At 42.4% G+C, this 15,987-nt stretch overlaps 1 protein-coding gene across 3 annotated transcripts in view; it reads left to right on the top strand.

Moving 5' to 3' along the window:
- The window catches only part of adamts7 (a disintegrin-like and metallopeptidase (reprolysin type) with thrombospondin type 1 motif, 7), a 41,056-nt gene extending 25,947 nt beyond the window's left edge, over positions 1-15,109 (top strand). Inside the window, exons 17-24 of one of the 3 annotated variants that reach the window (XM_079284755.1) lie at positions 152-278; positions 964-1,177; positions 1,676-3,466; positions 3,891-4,043; positions 4,378-4,551; positions 5,011-5,157; positions 5,883-6,045; positions 13,063-15,109. In XM_079284755.1, coding sequence (XP_079140881.1) covers positions 152-278; positions 964-1,177; positions 1,676-3,466; positions 3,891-4,043; positions 4,378-4,551; positions 5,011-5,157; positions 5,883-6,045; positions 13,063-13,202 — 2,909 coding nt within the window. In that variant the 3' untranslated portion in view covers positions 13,203-15,109. Of the gene's footprint in view, positions 1-151; positions 279-963; positions 1,178-1,675; positions 3,467-3,890; positions 4,044-4,377; positions 4,552-5,010; positions 5,158-5,882; positions 6,072-13,056 lie in introns of all 3 variants that reach the window. The other 2 variants (XM_079284754.1, XM_079284756.1) reach the window with 2 other exon arrangements.
- Positions 15,110-15,987: the final 878 nt, after the last annotated feature.

The following is a 15,987-nucleotide window of genomic DNA, read 5'->3' as shown; positions in this document are numbered from 1 at the left end:
ATTGCGGCTTGAGAAGACCAGTCCTTTAATGTACTGCTTTGTGCAACGCTGTCTGGGGAGGAGATTGATTTGTGGTGTTTAAGAGCCAAAATGTGTTTGTGCGCGTATGCCGAGTCACAAAAGTTGATCTCCCCTCCCACTGGTGTTCTAGGTGTTCAGAGGCAGATTGTTCACTGTGTGGAAAGGACAACTGGGATCGTGGAGGAGCACTTCTGTGACCCTTTAACCCGGCCTGACGATAACCGAACCAGCTGTAACAAGGATCCATGTCCAGCCGTGTGAGTTTACCCTCTGGACATTGTATACAAAATGACACCAGCAGTTTTCCTCCCACACATTTTATTCCACCAAACCGCAGGTTGTTAGCGTGTGGCAGCATCAGCAGCACCCAGTTCCTTTGCTACAGATGATGTAGGAGCCATCGAACGCTGATTCTGTGAACGTTTTCAATTACAGTAAAGGACAACATTTGTGTTGGAAGTTCTTTGCATGATGAAGGGCATAGACATTAATCAGTGATGGATACACTGTCACTGATTAAACCCTGTTTCTACAGTATTGCCATCTTACAAAGCAAGCAATGTAATCATTTTAGCTTTTGGGCTTTTTGATTTTAATAATGTAGTTGAAGTAGCTGAAATTGTGAGACAGGTACTGAAAGTTTTGACGAGCAGAAATCTCGACGTGAGACTTAATCTGCTCCTCGTGCTCTTAAAACAACATGCACGCCTAGCTTCCCGAGCACATACAGGGAGATGTGGATTCCCCTTTTCATTTGGACTTCAGTTTTGTTTTTTGACACACAAAAAAACATGGAAATTGTGTGCTTGAGGGCGATAAAATTGAACTCACAGCTGTAAAATAGTCATTTTTATTCACAAGTGTGCCATTAAATTGTAAATATTTGCACTGTGTGTGTGTGTGTGTGTGTGTGTGTGTGTGTGTGTGTGTGTGTGTGTGTAGATGGTGGGTTGGAGAGTGGCAGAAATGCTCGGCGAGCTGTGGGAGCTTGGGCCTGACTAAAAGGGCCGCGCTCTGCATTCAGGCAGTAAGTGCTGAGGAGCAGGAAGCCCTGCAGCCCAGTGCATGTGAACACATACCCAAACCTGAGTCCCTGTCCTCCTGCAACACGCACCTCCCCTGCCCAGCAGACTGGACCTCGGGCAGCTGGTCAAAGGTGAGTCTCAAATAGAGTATGGGCTTCTGGTGTCTCTGCAACTGTGCTGCTTCAAAATGTCATGAACATGCGAATTGTGCTACATAAAGTCTTACAGATGCTTTCATATTCCTGTGAAAGATGTTAGATTATTTAGTGATCTTGGAAAAGTTCATTTCCTTTGTATTTTTTTGTCACAACAAACTTTTTTTTTTTCCCGCACACTTTTAAGAAATGTTTTAGAAATAACTTCATCAATGTTTCCTCAAACTGAAGCATGTGCATTGACAGTGTTTTGTGTTTGGTGCTAATTAGCAAATGAGAAATAGTTTCAGTCCTGCCTCCGTCTCAGCTGTTATGCGCTGGAGCTGAGGCTACAAGAATCCAATTTAGCAACTTTTTTCTTGCATTTACAAGATGCACTTTATATCGCAGTAATACCCTCAATTTTAAAGAACATTTTAACAGCAAAAGCTTGGCCTAATCATGATCTGATGTTGTGTATTTCCTCCCGTGCAGTGTTCGCTGACGTGTGGAAGCGGAGTACGTCGCCGTAATGTCACCTGCTCTAGAAACACCGGTGTTGACTGCGAGCCTCAGAAGACGCCCCTTGCTGTGACTACCTGCTACGTCCAGGACTGCCCACAAGTGGTGGATAATTTTGGAGGCGTCGACTGGTCTGGAAGTGGCTGGTTGAGCAAAGAAGTGCTCAATGAAATTAACTCCATAACTGAAGTCAAACCTCCTCCAAAATACAGCACCACCAGAGCCCAGCCAAGAAGTAACAATAATCACCTCGACAACATTGTCGAGGGGAATTTTCACTATCACAATAATCTTGAAAATATCGATCACTCTCCGGAAAACAGTGTTCACGTTGATGATTTTTACTACGACTATAATTTCATCAACTTCCATGAAGACTTGTCGGATGACTTTGACAGCGATGGAAGAGATTTAGGGGACGGTCACGGATTCGACGCTCCACCGGAGACTGAGCCGACCCGCAGAGTGAAAGAAAGTGAAACCACAGGAGCTCCTTCAGACATTTTGACATTAACAAATTCCACCGCCTACACTTTGAAAACTGAAGAGCCACAGAACACAGATCTGGAGAATACAAAGGAGAATGGAAATGCAGCAACAAAGGAGTCGATGCGAACGCATTTTGAAAATTTGAATGACCTTCTGTCTGAGGATTCTCTTCTGCCCGTGTCTGCCACTCGCTCGCCGCTGTCGTCTCCATCTCATTCGCAAACACTTAAAGAGGCGCGTGAGGAGGATGTGTCGTGGCCTGAATACATTAGCATAATGCCTAGTCTGGTTTCCACAACAGAGGAGCCCAGACATGATGTGAAATGGGAGCAATATGGAGAGGAGGCTGAAAATAACTACGATATTTTCACTGAGGATGTCACTGTGATTCCAAAACATGTCTCTTCCGCCCTCGCACACCAAACCAATATCGATGTCGCTACAACCGTGAGTGCTCAGGAGACAGAGGAACCTGATGATTACAGCTACAATGAACATTTTACACGAGGTCCGGATGTCTCTGCTGACCAGGAAGATGTAGAGAGTCCAGAACCTGTTGGCTCTCCCACGCCAGCAACTATAATTCAGGTTCAGACTGAAGTCCAGTTGGATGAAAGTGCTTCAGAAATACCTCAAACAACCAGTCAATCAAGAACTGCCTTCACCTTGGAGGATCTGGACTTGGATCAGACTGACTTTGATACAGTTTATGCCACTCGCGAGGGTAATTCATGGGATGCAGACCTTGACCTCGGTACAACCTCACTTCCTGCTTCTGAGAAATCCACTCCTCCTGTTCCCTTTCTGCAAATCTCAGGAAACCGAGAGGCCTCTGACTCTACGCCTTCAACTGGAACAGAAATCGCACCTCCCACAAACCTGGAGGGAGCCAGTCAGCCCGCTCCAGCTGATGACCTGCCAGCTCCAGTGAAACGGATACCGACACAACCCACCTTCGCTGAAAGAACTGGAACGAATTCCGCATCCCGAGCGCCGTTGTCGGATTCGGCTGATTTTGACTACAATGAAATAGTCGTTCCCCCGTTGGTGAGGAGCGGCAGTAGCACTGATCCGGGCCCCTCATACCAGCTTCCGGCAAACCCGGTAACAACTCCCCAGCATGGCACTCCACCAGTACGACACATGGAAGCACCAACAACTGTTGGGCCCATTTTGCCAACCCATCCACCGATTCTGTGGCCGCTTCCAGTCCCGACTTCTGCCTCCACACAAATCACTACCGCTGCCTACTGGGTCACCGGCAACTGGAGCGCTGTGAGTCTGCATTCATCCACACATTCTGGTGTTCCGCTTAGACTGTGGGACGTAGCACAGCTGTGTCTCGTTATATTTTTTTTGTCTCCGTCTGCTTTTATTATGCAGACACAGCGTCTAGTTTTGGTCCCGGCACACATTTGTATTCTTTGGAGACACCGTTTGACCGAAAGCTTATGCAGCGAATGTCAATTTATGCCATGAATTTTTATGGAACATTTGACAAACGGTTGCTTCTGTTGTGTTGTACATACCATTTAAAGAACTTGCATTCATTTGATTGTAAGGAAAATAACTGAAAGCGACAAACCTCTCTGCATTTCCCATGATTTTCATTGTTATCAGTGAGGTCACATGTGCACGCTGGAGTTGTTCGTGCATCCAACCCTGTAGTATACTCGTGTGTTACTACATTTTTGGACAGTGCTCCACCAGCTGTGGTCTGGGTGCCATCTGGAGGACTTTGGCTTGCAGTACTGGCTCTGACTCTGAATGCGATCCTGCTAAGAGGCTTGCACCAGCCCAGCGATGTTACCTGCGCCCCTGTTCCACATGGAAAGTAGAGGAATGGAGTGAGGTGAGACCCCTTTTATATAAATACATGAAAACTATTTTAACAGCATCTTTATTCTCTTTAAACAACGTGGTTATAATACAAGCCATCATTTACAGTCACTACTAACCGTATCAAAGACAAGACGGAACAGTAAAAAAAGAAAATGTATGTAAAAATAAATAATACAAAATCAATAGAAATAAAAATACTGTTTAAGCAGGAGAAACATTATCATATGCACATTGTCACATCAGTCTAGTTTTTGGATGAGTGATCTACTACTACACACACACTACTCATACTTACACACTCCAGCAGCTCCTGCTGTTTGAATAACAATCGTGTCTTCTCCCAGTGCTCCAAGAATTGTGAAGGTGGTATCAAATCCCGAGAGGTCCAGTGTTTTGACTTGCGGGATCAAAGGCCCCTACGACCTTTCCACTGCCGGGCCATGTCCTCCAGGCCACACACCCAAGTGACCTGTAACCTTCAGCCCTGTCTCGACTGGTACGCCTCCTCCTGGGGACAGGTGAGTAATTCAATGAGAGCCATTGTGAAAGAAACGCAGTGGAGTGTTCTCTGGTTGTCTGCTAGAAAGGCGTAATTCCACTCAAAGCATGTCTTGTGGTTTTTCAAATGAAATGGTGGCAAGAGTCATAAAAAACAGTCCGAACATTTCAACGCAGTATCGACAGCGATGGATGGATTTTGAAACAAGCGCCAAGTCTCTGCGTCTTGATTTTAATGTTCTACTGAAATGAGTAAAAAGTGGAAGTTCAGTCATAATTTGCAGTGCAATGGTGAGATAAACAGGACGATGATCCTTTAACTGTCTGCAGTAAATGAGAACACCCGCCTGAACCTCTTTATGCGTACGGTTTCCTCCATGCTCAGCAATCAACTCAGTCAAGGCTGTATGCACCCAAACGCATAGATCGAATCATTTCTGTCATATTGTGTGTGTGTGTGTGTGTGTGTGTGTGTTCAGTGCTCTGAGGTGTGTGGGGGAGGTGAGCAGCAGCGTATGGTAACCTGTCCAGAGGAGGAACGATGCGATGAGGACCTTCAGCCCAGCAACATCCAATCATGTAATGGCCAGCCATGTGCTCAGTGGCTTACTGGATCATGGGGACAGGTACACACACACACACACACACACACACACACACACTAGCTCCTCCATCTGGTACAACAGCCAGCTTCTCCAAACAACCAACTGCATTATCTCCATACAAGAAGAGTGCAGACAGAAAAGATAAATCAAGTTTGTATTGAAATGTTACTCATCCTGTAGTATTCTTACCATTCGTCACATTGAGTTACTGGCAGCTGTATTTAAAAAAAAATCAAAGATGATAGTATATAACTTAGTTGGGAGTTGCAATTCTTTCTCCCAAAATCCACATGATCACTTGTGATCCGTGTGGTTTATGCACAGTCAAACAGCTGCATGCAGATGTTTCATGCGCAACCCACAATTTGCGTTCCTCTGTCTGTTACACATGACTCCAGTCAACAAAGACGAGTCTTTTAATGTTTTTAATCATTGAACTACATTGGCAGTGACAGAGCACCCCCTCTAGAGTCTAAAAGTCTTTACTCTGCACACAGTCGATCAAAACACATGCCCACAGCATCATGTTTATGTCTTGCATCTCAAGTTGCTGGTCGGACTGTAAACAATGAGCAGTGCATATAAAAGGAATTCAAGATTTCAAAAGAAATATTTTGACAATCTAAAACTACGGTGACAGCATTGGAAGTCCTGACAAAAAAAGACATTTTTGCAGCAAGAAGTAGCACCCATTGAAATGTGTGGCATGCAAGACATTTGAACACTTTGCTCAACTTTCTCTGCAGTGTTCGGCTCCTTGCGGTGGCGGAGTTCAGCGTCGACTCGTCAAATGTGTGAACACGAAGGCTGAGACGGACGAAGAGGTGGATCAGACTCGGTGTGACCATGAGCGGCACCCTGAGAGAGCCCAGAAGTGTAACCTACAGGAGTGCGAGAGCGCCCCCTCTGGTGAGAAAAACAACATGCTGAACACGGTAAAAAATGATACCTGCTAAACATCAGCATGCTGGCATCGCATTGTGAGCGTGTTGGCATGCTGACGTTATTTAGAGCAAAGGTGGAGCCTTCACTTGTTTATTATTACAGAACCACAGGAAATAGTCTGAGATCAGTGTTTGAATTTCCTCTCGTCAGATCCATCGAACCCACTGATCTGAGTTATGACTTTGACATGCGATATGGGAAAAGGGGATTGATCAGTGTGCGAAATACAAGGTGTGCTGAGGGGTTTGAGACCCCTTGATTGACACTTGAAAGCCTCAACAGCTAAAGTTTGTGGGATCTTTGGAAAAATCTTTAAAAAGTCACTTCCAATTGTCACTAAAAACGTCTGTTAAATCTCACTTTATCCAGCAGTATTTATTATTCAAATTGCAAAACATTTATTCACAGATATGACGACAGAGGAAATATTGTTGTGGCGCTTCTTTCTTTGCCAATCAACAGCAGCATTGACGTCACTGGGAATCCACCAGCTCTTCCTCTAATGTTGCCACATGCCAAGACCAGTGGAAAGGCTGACTAGAGTAGCCTCAAAAGTCTTCTTTGTCAACCAGGGAGTGTAAAAAAAAAAAATAGAAAAGTCCCAACTTGGATAGAAGATATTTGCAATCAAAGCAACTGTTCAGACCAGGACAATGATATGCTGCAAGTCTTCCGTTGCTTGAAGCGCATCATTCATGTCTTGACATTCCCATGTTTTGGTTCTCTGTCAGACTGTACCCCAAAACCGTTTACCGGCAGTAGATCGAAGTTGTATCTGTGCATGCGTCTTCGAGGATGATGACTAGAAAAGGCACAAAGAGGTGTATTTTTTGCTCCAGTAGAGTCATGTTTTCACATCTAAAAAACAGATCTACACAAATCCCATTTGTTGAGAAGACAAAGAAACCAGCAGGCTGATTACAAGACTGAATTTGGTTAAACAATACCGTGCATCAGCATAATCACAATACTAAATCCAAATGAATTTCAGAGAATGTAAGGTTGACTAATACCCTCATCAGGGTTTCAGTCGTGTAAGAACATGATGACCCGCTGCCTCAAACTAAAACATTCAACACCTCTCGACTAAAGACATCTTCGTCAGCACTGTTTACCGTACAAAATATAAAATGGCATCTGTTCCATTCAAATGTATCACCTCTCACATGAACAAAGGTGCTCCCTGTTCCTGCAGAAGTGTTCACGGTGCCCTGTAGTTTTGTGATTGTGTGACTCTTTCGTTTGCTTCCTCATTACTGCCATGAGTGAAGAACTATACAACAGTGAGACCTGGCCTTGCACAGTGCACCTGCTCACAGAGTTTGATCTGTCGATCCTCGAAGTACAGCTGCAACGATTACTCAACTAATTGATGAGTCCATTGAAAAAATGAATCTCCTACTATTTTTATCATCTGTTAATTATAAAGTAATGTTTAGTGCTGTTTTCAAATATGGAATATTTCCAGCTTTCATCTGTTTAATATCATATCAAACTGAATATCTTTGGGTTTTGGACTGACAAAACAAGACATTTAAAGACATCGCCTTGGACTTTCGGAAACGATGGACATTTTATAGACCAGTCGATTGATCGACAGTGAAAATAATCTTGAATTGCAGCCGAATCTGGAAGACTTCTCCTTAAAATACTGTGGCTTGGATTGTACCTCACTTCAGACAAAGCCGTCTGCCAAATGGATCAATGTCTTTGGCATAATGTACATTTTCTCCATTCAGATGTGTTGATGATGCTCTTTTCAGTGCTCACTGTGCCATCAACTTCAACTCCAGCGGGGGAATTGATGTCCTTGGTCCTGAGCTCTGACCACTGAAGAAATATTTTGAAAGAGCATATTTCTTTTGGCGGGGTCGGACAGTTCGTTTGAGCTCACCAACTGCTGTCTGAAGTTTAGTTCCAACAAACCAGGAGTTTGCTCATCCATTTATGGTGTATTTCCTGAAGAATCATAAATCACTCTTGAGGAGTTCTTTTGTTGGTTTTGACACTAGCAAGAGCATCCAGCCATTAACTGTGGTGTGCTTTTCCCAGGAAACCATTTTGAATCCAGCAATCATTAATCCTCCTTTTCACACAAAATGTCAAAAACTTTGTTTTTTTAGTTACATTGTGCACTTTGTCTGGCCTTGAAAGATATTTGATTTGGGGTTTCTATTCTCATAGTTTAATCCCTAATTTCAGCAAATTGAGACAAAAAGCAGCCAATTTATTAAGACAATAATCAATTCTATTAATAAGACAGTTTTATTTTTAAACGGCGTATTGCTCCCACGATGGCAAAAAATAAAATTCTGCTCAGTTTCTCGCTATAACGAGAACATTGTCCATGTTATTACAATTACATTACATGTTATGATACCAAATGATTCAGTTTTTACAAGAAACTTGACTTGTTATAGCATGTAACTTTTGTTTCATAAAGAAACCGCTCAGACAGGCAAGATAAAACCTCCCAACACTCCTTTAGTTGTGTAGTTTCTTGCTCTTGACTACAGCGCTGCCTTGTGCACAACTCTGAGGGTGTCTTCTGACCGCAATGTGCTGCGTCACGCATACACTTACGATTGTTCTTCTAAAGTATAAAGAGGCTTTTTTGTTATTGCATACTGTGTGCCAACATTATGGGATAAGTGATGAATGATTTATGGCACCTCTGAATAATGTCTGACATACAGTCTATGATCTGCATTCAGTGCGAGGACCTGAGGTGCCGGAGGAAAGCTGAAGGGAGAGTGGAAGAAGGTCAAATCGATGGTCTATCTGGCAGCCAATGAGCTACATTGTGTGGTTTTTTGTGGGCAGTTGAAACGATAAAGAGGTGAATCCTCAATCATTGAGGCTCGGTTTCAGAATCCATATCACAAATCTCTGGACATTAGAGATCCACCCTGACACTGAGCAGCTACTGGCATATGCTCTCATAGCATTGTTTCCGACCACAGCAGGCCCTTGATTCCATTGAAAGAGCTCTAAAAAAGGCAGACGAATACAATTAGTGACTGTTTGGTGAACAGAGTGGGACATTTGGCAGATAAAGAGCCAGATATTTCCCTCAGGAGTTGGTGGAGACTAAAAACAGAGCTAAAAGTAGAGTGCATATTGGACTTTCCTTGACACAAACACTCCAAATGGATGATAATGTTCTTTCATAACTGTTGGATGTGTAAATAAACAACGGCTTGCTCAGAAGTTCACCATATCCACTTCAAAGGTGACAATAAGGAAATATTGTGTTCACAATTTGTGCATTATTGCCTGTGTAAGTAATAAAAAACACATTCATATTCATCAGCAAGTGGCAGAATATTTTCACGAGTAAGAGTTCAGCAGCAATGCTGTTGTTGTGCAGTGACGGTTCAATAAACACCTCTACCTCTCTTGTGTTTTGTACCTGTAATGGATAGTGACGACACAAGGGTCATGCTCGATAGTTTTTAATACACACTGCTCATATCGAGAGTTTCATTTTGGTCGGGTTTGTTATTTCCGTTCGACATGTTTGCTACTGTAGGTCATTCCGAAGCCCTTCACTCATGCTTGTTGATGAAAACAAATGCACATTCAGATGTATAGGGGGAGGGGCCGAAAAGGGGTTACCCATGAATAGGTTTCACCCAAGCAAATGATCTGTAGTTGTGAAAAAGCAGAATAATGCTGCTGGAGTCCCACTGCCTCGTCAGCATTGGTCTCTGATCTAGGTTTCCACACGCAGCAGTTTGTTTTTGGGAGAATTGTTTTTTTCTTTCTTATACAACCATGGAATAGAACACTGGTACGTTTTTCTTTATAAGACTACATATTACACAAACTGCCTTCATATTTAAGTTCTCTACCGACTCCCAGAAGCTGCAACCTTCGGTCAAAAAATCTGTTATTCCGAGAACCGCACAGTCTTTGGTGAAAGTGCTTTAAAGGTTTTGACCCCTCATCTTGGTGTGAGCTCCAGAGATATTTTCAACTTGATTATTTCATCTTGTTATTATGTAAGGTAGCCGATTTAACACTGAATGTCCTGTTACTGAACATGTTGTTTTAGCTGTTTTGTTTTTAAGTCTGTTATTTGTGCTTTCATGTGAATCTTTTATGCTGCGGTCAGAAAATACATTGTAGAATTCAATGGGACATAAATAAAATGTTGAAGGATGGGAGCAAGTCTAACCTTTTTATGGTTGAACTCCAGTCCAACACTTTAATCCAACATTAAATAATATTGAATTGATTATTGGATGCATTCTCATTCAATTTGGTACGAACATTCATCGTCCCCAGAATATGATTTCTAATCGTTGTCCATGACACGGCAATTTTTCACACTTTCTAGAAAGGACAATGTTCGTCACATATACATTCGGCTGATATTTACCAAGATATCTGTGAATTGTTATTCAGAGGCTCAAGCCTCTGTCATTGCATCATTGCAGCTTCTCCACGAAACTATGACAAGACTATTGTGTTCAAGATTTTCTAGACACAGAATAACCTGTAGGTCACTCATACTGTCGGTCTTGTTTTTCCGATAAATTCTTCACAATAAAAGTCCCTCGTTATTTTAGCTGCTTGCTGTTCCTCCCCGCAGTATTGGAAGACCTGCATTATTGAAGAATAGCCGCTAACAAAGCTCTCACAATAAAAGTCCCACGTTATTTTTCAGCTTCAGTAACATGACCCAGACGGCGGGTCTCCGCTGTAACCTCTGGTTTTCCTCTTATCGTCCCTTTGCTCTCCTCGGGACAGGAACTCCCATGTGGGGGGGAAGATGCTGGGAGTCCTACATTTGATAAATTGTCTGGATTGTGCCCACATGCTCCCCACTCCTCACTGAGAGCCAAACTCAAAGTGAGCCAGTACGCCTCTGCATGTCATCTGGCGGATCGGATCCCATCTCTGAGTGTACATACTTGACAGTTAATGCATCCTGACACGATCGGATGACAAAAGTCGCCTTGAAAAGTCAAATGTCTTTTTGTGCTTTCTGTCTTGAATCGTCATCAAGTGTTGCTTTATTTGTCTTTCTACCATTTACATAACGGTTTCACTTTGCTTTTTAGTATCCCTTTTAAAACCGCCATCTCCTGCCTGATACAAAAGCATTTATGATCTAATCTGACAATCAGCATGTCACACTTCTTATGCAGACTGTGTACCCCGATAGGTAAAGATTCGACTTGATTTGAAGGACTTTGAGCTGAGAGTTTGCAGGTCTCAGACAACTTTGAGAGAGTAAATGTTTTTCTTCTGAATTCTTTATCGGTCATTGGAGGCGTTGAAAAGAATAAAACGTTGACGGTTGCAGGAGGTTTATAGCGGACCTGTAACCGGCCTACTTAAGTTGTCTGTTAAGGCCATCAGCCGAGATTCCAGCAGGAAAGTGTGGGTTGATGGGGGGGGGGGGGGGTTTATTTATCTTTGTGCTTTGACAGTTACTCCAGAGAAGTGCTTGTTGGAATTTAAGGACAGGTGGTAAAGTTTACTGAATCCCTGAAGGACATCTGATTCCTGCACACTTGGCTGCTCCTAAATGAGAAGACAAGACGATAAATACAAAAACAATATCGGGCCCTGAAACGGTGAGCGTGATGATGAAATGAGACGATTCAATAACCGCCCACGCTCAAATCTTTGTCTGGACTGCTTGTTCAATTTCATGCTTCTCCTGCAACTGCTGCGATTTGAAAGACCAGACTGTAGATAGTCAGAATGTGTGCTCTGGTTGACGGATACAAAACCTGTGAACGCAAATGTACAAATGCCTCTTTTTTTTCTTTTTGTTTTGTATTCATAGTAGGTTGCCCTTTAACCGAACGTTTTGATGAGTTGTCCTGTTGTATTGCCCATTCGATGTACATTTGTGGGAACCCAGAAACAACCTTTCCAAAATATATTAGATTAGACGCTGCAAGCGCTTTCTTTGTAATTGGTTCACATGCAAAATAGGAAGGTTCGCTTCTGCAGGAGAGTATCTGCTGTTTGTTTTTCTTCTGATCATCCGCCTCTGAGCACACGTACTCCTGAGAGCCTGAAAACTGCAGAATAGAACAGGACTCACTTCATACTTAATACATGCCAGGCATGCTCTGCAAGGACACAGATCCCAGAGTTAGATATTTGTGCTATCTGCACTTTAAAAGATTCCACATTCAGCCTGAGTTAAACAAACCAAGAAAGCATCTTCCAGGGTCAACAAACGGAGGTGTTTCATAAACAATCAACTGACATTAACAAATGAACTGTGTTAAACGTGGGTCAGTCATGTCTGGCCGATAATCCTCTTAATTGAAACATTGTGATTGCATGATTCAGATGTAGTTGCAGACATCTGCTGTTGACCTAGCGTTGGCCTTTTGCTTATAATTCTAATATGGGAGTCATGTGATCACAATGACTGATAGACGACTTCAATAACGTCACAAGCCACAAACTACCGCAACAGCCGTGTACTTTTGTTCACGATGCTGCTCATCACAACTGTTTTTTCGGTATTGTTTCTGAATCATGGTCAAACTATATTTTGCAGCACGAAACAGCTAATTTTAAACAATCCAGTCCAATCATCTGTGTTTCGGCTGATTCGATCTTCTGAGCCTGTTTGAAGGTTTCAGGTTGTCTACTCGTTGTGCCGTCAGTCATTTTAAAAGAATGCACAAAGCAGAATATCATAACGGCGACACTTATTCTTCCGGGCGTGTTTGTTCATATTTCAGCATCTACAAACTGATCGGCAAGAAATTCCCAGCATGTCTGTAAAGAGGATCTGTGTTCAACCAACAACAAAAGAGCATGAGCAGACTATCACTCACACCTACTGCTCAACTTAAAGGACACATATCTTATGACGTTAAGAGGCTTACAGCCCTCACATTGTGCCTGCAATTCATTCTGTAATGATGCAACAGAACGTATCTAACCTCTGTCTCTCTCTCTGTGTGTGTGTGTGTGTGTGTGTCACCCGCCCAGGAGCAGTTTGCCTTCGCGACCGGCTAACGGTTCGTTTCTGTCAGACTCTCCGCTGGCTCGGCCGTTGCCACTTGTCCAACATACGAGCGCAGTGTTGCAAAGCCTGCAGCCAGCGTTCCCGCTCGAGCAGCACGTCTCGCCGCTGAGCTGCAACAAAGTAACCGCTCATCAACAGGAACACTGGTGAAATGTAAACCGCCATTTTTACGTCAGCAATCTGAGCCCTTTACTGATTATACAGGTCTGACATTAATTGGAAAAATAGCACAGCAGTGCCTCTCTATTCGCAAAATAATGAGAATGTAAATATTTGTTTGCAGTTTTTATATGATACAGTTTGACCAGAATGTCATTTCATTCATCTTTGTAACAGATGTGGCTTCTCTATCAATGTCGCCAGCTTCCTAATGCATTGTTACACATGTAGATAACTCATTAACCTTCATGGTTGGTACAATGCTTTCATTTTATTGACGGCAGCAGAAACTGAACAGATTAAAACAGACAGGTAGCCCTATACAATTTGCAATGTGTTTTTGTATAATGTGGTACAAATGTTGTGACGCATGAATGCGTCATGTGACATTTATAAATAATTGGCCGTTTGCTAAGCCCCCCCGACACCTGTCAAGCTTTTCGATCCATGCGAAGCCACGCTTCCAGACCGAAGAAGATGAAAGCAGCCTCTCATTTCTTGTCTGTTCGCGTCAGTTTTCCCAACTGAAGTGGCAACTGTTGCTGGCAAATTAGATCAGCCTTAGTTAAGCTAACGGTAGCTAAACTATAGCCGTTTCGTAATATCTCAGGCTGATTTTTTTTTTTTAATGTTTCGAAATGACAACCCCATGAAAGGTTTTAAATATGCACTTGATGGTTACATACGTGCATGTCCCAGGCAAGAAAAAGTTAGCATCCTTGCAAGTTGATATTTCATGTAATAAAGAAACATTTTTCTTGTATTGCAGTGTATCAGACATGGATGTAAAGTTACTGTATATGGCTATAGTTAGTAGCCAGACATGCTACGGTTTGCAGCTTACATTGGAGCAGACAAAAGCACTGTTTAAGTTCCTTACACTTTTGTTTTTGGTCCGGGAAAGACTAAAAACAAACAACCCTACACACATTTTACAGTATCTCACTGACAGATTTTGTAGGCCAACCCTGACGATGGCATCGCCCCGGTTCCCTTGACAACAGGCCCATGGGATTTTCCCAATGGATGACTGTAGAAAATAAGCTCTGGGGCAAACAAGAGTTTATGATACTAACATGTTTTGTTTAGCAAGATAATCTTCCCAAATTAACACCACTTTTATGTTTTTTGAAGCGTAAATGCAATTGCCATGTTAACGTAATGTTAGAATAAAAAACAAACTACACCGTCATGTGACTTCATGTCACCACCTGCCTGTTATTCGACAACCTCTGGAGTCTCATTTAGCCACTTGTAAGCAACAGCCTTTTTTAAGACATGCACATAAACGCCTCAAAATTCACGATTGGCGTGTTCATGTCAAACTAAACGTGAAAACCATCGAACCAAAAACCGAGACGGTGCAAAAATGCTAACTAATTTCCGTATTTTAGGACTCGTTCCTGCAGCACTCTATTCACACCGCTTGAAGATGTGGAGAGATCCAAAGGCTTGACAGGCCTGCGGTGCCTAGTTACAGTGGCTCAGCTGTTATTGGGCAATCGCTGTTCGGAGGAGGGATTTAGGAAACGGTCAGTTGGAATGTTTAATGTCTGCAGAAGCTCATACGAAATGTAATGTCACACTTTGGCTTCGCCACACAAATTTCTTTGTAAGTCACAACGTAAAATGTAAATGTGTAAAGTGGAGCTGCAGGAAACACTTGGTGCTAGAGGCCACACGGGCTCCAAACATTTCAGGTCAGGTATCGGCGGGCCCAGTGCCTTATCTACTTAAACATTGGATCATTTTATGTTTTTTGTATTAACCACTTCATTGAAATGTGAAATTCAGCATTTCAGAATACATGTTTGTTTTTTTAAGTGATTGTGAAATTATTAAAATTGGAGGAACTCATGAAGTTAGTGTCGCGTCACATTAGGTTGTGTGGTGTATTAAGGAATTAGCTTTTATATAGAATATTTTACACTTTTGCAACTGTGGTTTTTAGTTTAGCAACTGAACTGTCCCGAATACTTCACTCCGTCATCCTTTCTGCTCGCTCCTGCATTCACAATCGGTTGTTAGCAGCGACGCGTAGGCTGCAGTGATGTGTTCTTTTCAGCAGGAATTGAAAAGCAGCTCAGTCTGAACAATGCAGTTCAGCTCAAGCAGCTGCTGCTATCATATCCTCCTGTATTGCTTTGTTGAGTTCAAGGTAACACAGGAGTCATTATTGTACACATTGTCACTCTGTGGGTTGATCAAATTATAGTCGTAGTAAAACAATTTCACAAGCAACACAGGAAACTCAGACGGAGTGCAGTTACATCTCACACAGTTGGAAAAATGCAGATTTTTAATTTACCTTAAATGTGTATTAAAAATATATTACATCTGCCATATATATATATATATATATATATATAGTTGCTTTGAGAGAGAGATCTATCTATTATAGCGTGGGGAAGTACATGCACAAAATATCAAACTGGACATTATATTTGATTAGGTGGAGGATCAGGTTTAATTTGATCCCATCAAAGGATGACATGCCAAATCATATCGTATATTGTTAGTTACATTACAGTACAACAGCGTTGCTTCACAATGTGTTCAGTCAGAGGAAACCTTTGGAAAGAGGTTGAATTCAACGATCGTAGAATATTCATGAGAAAGAGACAAAGGGAAAGATGTTTTCAGTCTCAATCGTCTGTCGGTACAGAATTGCCCGTTTCAACATCATGCGAGTTCTGCAAACCGTCAAGTTAAATGTGTGTACAGTCAGTTTGGAA

This window comes from Melanostigma gelatinosum (genome assembly GCF_949748355.1).
Source record: "Melanostigma gelatinosum genome assembly, chromosome: 2".
Taxonomy (NCBI): Eukaryota; Metazoa; Chordata; class Actinopteri; order Perciformes; family Zoarcidae; genus Melanostigma; species Melanostigma gelatinosum.
This window is presented reverse-complemented; position numbering and strand designations above follow the sequence as displayed.